Source organism: Rosa chinensis, chromosome 5 (genome assembly GCF_002994745.2).
Source record: "Rosa chinensis cultivar Old Blush chromosome 5, RchiOBHm-V2, whole genome shotgun sequence".
NCBI classification, from domain to species: Eukaryota; Viridiplantae; Streptophyta; class Magnoliopsida; order Rosales; family Rosaceae; genus Rosa; species Rosa chinensis.
The window spans coordinates 55,572,811-55,577,822 of NC_037092.1; the positions used below are offsets into that span (position 1 = coordinate 55,572,811).

The 5,012-nt window shown below is 39.9% G+C and overlaps 1 protein-coding gene across 1 annotated transcript; it reads right to left on the minus strand.

Moving 5' to 3' along the window:
• Positions 1-275: 275 nt before the first annotated feature.
• Positions 276-2,109, minus strand: LOC112166038 (transcription factor bHLH106). The gene is made up of 2 exons (XM_024302789.2): positions 1,573-2,109; positions 276-920 (listed from the first exon to the last, which is right to left on the minus strand). Exons 1-2 carry the CDS (start codon positions 1,927-1,929, stop codon positions 486-488), a joined length of 792 nt encoding a protein of 263 aa, XP_024158557.1. The 5' UTR covers positions 1,930-2,109; the 3' UTR covers positions 276-485.
• Between the last annotated feature and the right edge of the window lie 2,903 nt (positions 2,110-5,012).

The following is a 5,012-nucleotide window of genomic DNA, read 5'->3' on the forward strand; positions in this document are numbered from 1 at the left end:
TCAAAATTAACTAACTTACCTCAAGCTCTCCCATAGGTTTCAATGACGTCTTGTATCTGATATCAATCCTCTAAAGAAGCATTAGCATAGTGCATGCTGTCATCCGTAAAGGGTCTCCCTGCCTCAAACCTCGAGTTGGTATCACAAAGCCTCTAGGTTTACCGCATACCAACAAAGAATATCTTACAGAAACAAACACATTGCATTACCATCAGGGATAAAATTAATAAAGGCTCTCAAATAGACTTCGCCAAAAGAGATAAAAGGAAAGACTCTGAAATCCAAACCATATCTATATATATTGAGCACTCGATAAACCCATTTATAAATCTTTTCATCTTCATTTGTTCTCATGGGAATTAATCAAAAACAAACCCACACAAATTAAAAAAAAAAGCTAAGATAAAATATAATCAAAGACAAAATCAATATTGAAAATTAAAGTATTGCAATCAGCTAGTAAAATGTATAAAATCAATATTAGGCTAGACGAGTAACGTTGGATCTAATACACGGCGACGCCTTTTTGATCTCTCACTAGAGTTAGAGCGTTCTAATAAAGACTTGAATGCATTCTGCAAGAAGGGAACTGATTCAATTGTGTGATCTTTATCCGCGGCAACAATAAGTACACTGCGGATTCTTCCTCCGAGAGTTGCCATTTCAGCTTTAAGTGTCTTCAAATGGAGGGATTTTAGTATTTCAATTACATCGGATAGGAGTTCTGGTCGGTCCTCGCAGGACAATGATGCTTTGAAAATAATTCCTCCATTGCTCGAATAATCATCCTCACCCGAGGAAAGTACAGTAATTTCATCAGTTTCAGCAGGGAACGTTTCGAGTTCTGTGATTTCTGACATTTGGTTTTTCAGCTCTTTCACTCGTTCAACCACCTTTGCTAACAGCGAGGCTTTGTCTGTCTGAGATTACAAAAAGTTACAAACAAAAAAGGATAAGAATAAGAGAACCCTAATGAAAAAGTTGGTTAACTTTCCCAAATTACCATTGATCATTGTTTTTATTTCTTTTTCTTTTTGATTTGGAATCTGATATTGCTGTGGTCTCAGTGCCGATATTTATCTTTAATAAAGCCTCAAACAGTTGGGATCCAAGATCTCAGAATCCATTCCTAATTAAAGTACTGTTTATAAACGGAATTAATCTAATTGTAATTAAGTACACAAACCATTTATAATCCAATACAATTCGACGACGAATATAATTTAAGGTCAAGCACTATATATGGTCAAAAAAGTCTAGGATTCCAATTTCAGCAGCAGTACTCTCAATCCTTTTTGTCAACTTTGTCTGATCAAGCAAACGTACAGTAGGTACTACTGTTAGTCAACAAAGCAAACTAGATTTTGTCGACAGTCGACAGATCTAAGACAAAAAGAGAGGAGACTAATTGAGGAGTCTGAGAAACTCAGTTCGCCAAAAAAAATCAAACCAAAACAAAAAATACAAGCAATCAAGTTAATTCTCATATACCCCAGCTAATTAAGCGAGTACAAGATGATCGACGTATGGATATGCAAATTAATTCAGGAAAAAAAAAAAAAAAAAACATACCTTGGAATTACAAGGAAGAAGTGCCCGAAGCTTATCGAGGTGTGAGTTAATTCTCTCTCTCCTTCTCTTCTCGGCCTCCTTGTGATTGTTGAGAGCAGCAAGGGCTCTATCGTGAGGTGTAGTAGTAGTATCAGTACTAGTAGTACTGAGTACCCCAGACCCCTCCAGATTATTCAAGGGGTAATTATTACTGTAATAAGAGGAGGAGCTGCAAAAGCTGTGCTGCATAGGAACAGCTGAAGCTGAAGATGAGAACTCACAATTAGCTACTCCGCCGGGAAATGATCCATAGGGATGACCGTTGATTAAGCCGTTTTGGGCAAGAAAGCGGTAGAGTTCTTGGTTTTCAGGCTGCATCGAATTTGCTATGGCGGTTCTGATGGATGATCGATGATGATGGAGTCTTCTTGACTTGTTGCTCTATTTTATCCTAGCAAGCAAGCGTGCTTTTGACCGAGGGAGCTGGTGCAGTTGTGAGTGGAATGAATAATGAAAAGTTTTGGAAAGCTTCTTTTTTCCAAAAAAGTGTTGGAAAGCTTTCGGTGGTTTAAGCTTTTGTCTCTAGGGTTTTATGTATATTTATATCCATCCGGGATGTGATTTTATACCGTCGGGATAATCTAACGGTTTACAAACGTTGAAGGCAGCACAAAATGCCAAAATATGATCGCATGCGCGCGCGCCCCCCCCTCTCTCTAGATCTCTTAAAGGCCAATAAAGCTGTATGATTCTGCCAAGCAGCATCGGATCCATATACCACCATAGACCTCTTCAAATCCACTTTTTCATGCCGGAGCAGAACACCAACGTATACGCTCGCCCTAGCTCATCTCCAACGAACTCTGCGAAGCATGACCCAACACCGACACGTAGTTTAGGTTTAGAAATTTTTGGGTGTTGTCATTAGTGCTCCTGCATAAGCTAATAGAAGCGAAGCAGAAGGAAGAGATTGGCATTAAACCATTAGATTGTTGCCTTGAAGGTTTGAAGAACTACAAATTATGGTCGTAGGCGGCTTGGCATACAGGAGTTTCATGTGGATTTTAATGACGTCTAATACATAATGAATCACAATTACCAATTAGAAGATTTAGCTTGCATTACATGAGGAAGCTTTGCAACATGCTTTGAAGACATCAAGTTCAACCAAATATTTAGAGAAGCCAACTTTGCCACTGATTCCTTGATAAAAATGGGTCATAACCTTGGTGCAAGTCGTGTTTGGAGCCGATCTCTCCAGTGCCACAACTGCTGCGCGCTGCTTTATTTGATAGGCTAAATTATGATGCCCTAGAGACTTCTCTCTTTACTAGTTAGTTTGTTTGCTTGTAGTTCTTTTCTTATAAAGAAAAAAAAAATGGTGCAGCTATTGCCACTCTACAATTTTCTCTGTTCACCATACTTACTCATTACACCCTATATTTTAATTTCAATTATTAAATTTACTTATCTAACCCATTTTTCTTTCCAGAAATATCCTTATAAGATATATTCAATTAAAAAACATTTCTTTTTAAACTTAAATTTCTCATTTAATTTATACCAATAAAAAAACTAAAATATATTAAGTTTCCTAATAAAATCATAATCAGATGAGAAAAATGCACCATCAGTGCCTCAACTCTTGTGCACCGGCCAAGTTGATACCCAAACTCTCAGTGCTACCAATGTGATACCTGAACCCATATTTCGCTATCGACGAGTTACTTCCGTCAGATTTTGCTAACGGCTCCGTTAAATGTGTGACGTGGCAAGCACGTGGGCCCTAAAAATGTCATGAAATGACTTAAATGACCCCAGAATTCTTTTTTACAATTTTTTCTCCCCTCTTCTTCTTCTTCTTCCTCCTCCTTTGTTCAGTTGTTGTTGGTTGCTGCAATCTCAATCTTCTTCCAAATATTCTTATAAAAAATTTCTACCACATCGTGATTGCTTCACACTTAGTTTTTATGAACTTCATCCCTCAATTCCAACAATTGTTCATGTCATGTTCAAGTCCTTGAATCCAATCCAAATCATCCTTTTTTTTTTCTTTTCTTTTTTTTCATAAGCCTGACTTCACATACATAACCCAATGGCCACAACCACAGTGACCCATACAAACAACTCAAAGACTCAAGCATAAAACTCATTCCAATTACCACCATCTGAAAATTCTCCGGAATCACAACCCAATTACCCAAATTTCCAAATTAGGGTTCTGAAAGACGATGGCCACCTCTGGAACAACCCATATTCCCGGCCACCTCCCAATCGATACTAGCCGGAAGATGACGACGACACTATCGACGGCGATCTGGACAAAGAGAATTACGGCCAAGACGACGTCGTCGTGGAAGAGCAGTACCAACACTACCCGCACAACCTGAATCGGAGGGTGTATTTGGAGAAGTCGAATGGGCTTGATGAGATGAGGGATAGTCCAGGGGAGTCAGAGATGGATGAGAGGAGAATGAGAGTGAGTAGAATGGGTTTGGGTTTGGGATTCCTCAAAATTTCACCTCGACCACCATCAGAGCCACCTAAGAAATCTCCCCCACCTCCACCAGCAAATCCCCCTGAAACATCACCACTGCGTCCACCAACATCATGGCCCCCTGAAACATCACCACCGCCACCATTAACATCAAAGCCACCCAATCCGCATTTACCTTCGCGCCCAGGGCATCACCCACCCGCTCACTCTCGCCTCCCTCGTCGGAGCAGTCTTCCATTTCCCTATGAATCTTCTGGTAGTCACGAAGCTCTGGCTCAGCGTCGTCGGCGTCGCGGCGTAGAATTTTTTGATGTTGGTGTTCCTAGTTGCATAAGTCTGGGCGACTGGGCTGCACGTGCCCACGTGGACGACGCCGCTTCGGAAGCCAGCCGTTGCTCCGGCTGGCCGCGCCGAGTTGCTTGTCCGTTTGCTTGGAATGGTGGTGGTACGAGATCATGATCGTCTTGGCATGAGAGCCTCTGCCCTTAGAATGGTTGCTTTGGATGAATCTGAGAATGGAGGATAAGTGGAGGTTTTGATCGATTAGGATACATTTTAGGCCAAAAGACGTGTTTGCCCCTTTTTTTTAGCCCATGTGCTTGGCACGTGACTTTTTAAACGGAGTTGTTACCAAAATCTAACGGAAATACATCGTCGATAGCGAAATATGGGTTCAGGTATCACATTGGTAGCATTGAGAGTTTGGGTATCAACTTGGCCGGTGCACAAGAGTTGAGGCACTGATGGTGCATTTTTCTCTAATCAGATTTACTTCCATTTTTTTTCCTTTCAATTTCAATGTTCGTCTGTTTCAATTCATATCAAAATATTAGTAAGTTAATAACTATGAGCAATGAAGAATAAATTGTTTTTTTTTTTTTTTGTATTTAAAATTTTTCACTTTTGGTGTTCACAATTTTGATGAAGTTCACACTAATGGTTTTATGAATTGAATAATGAATTA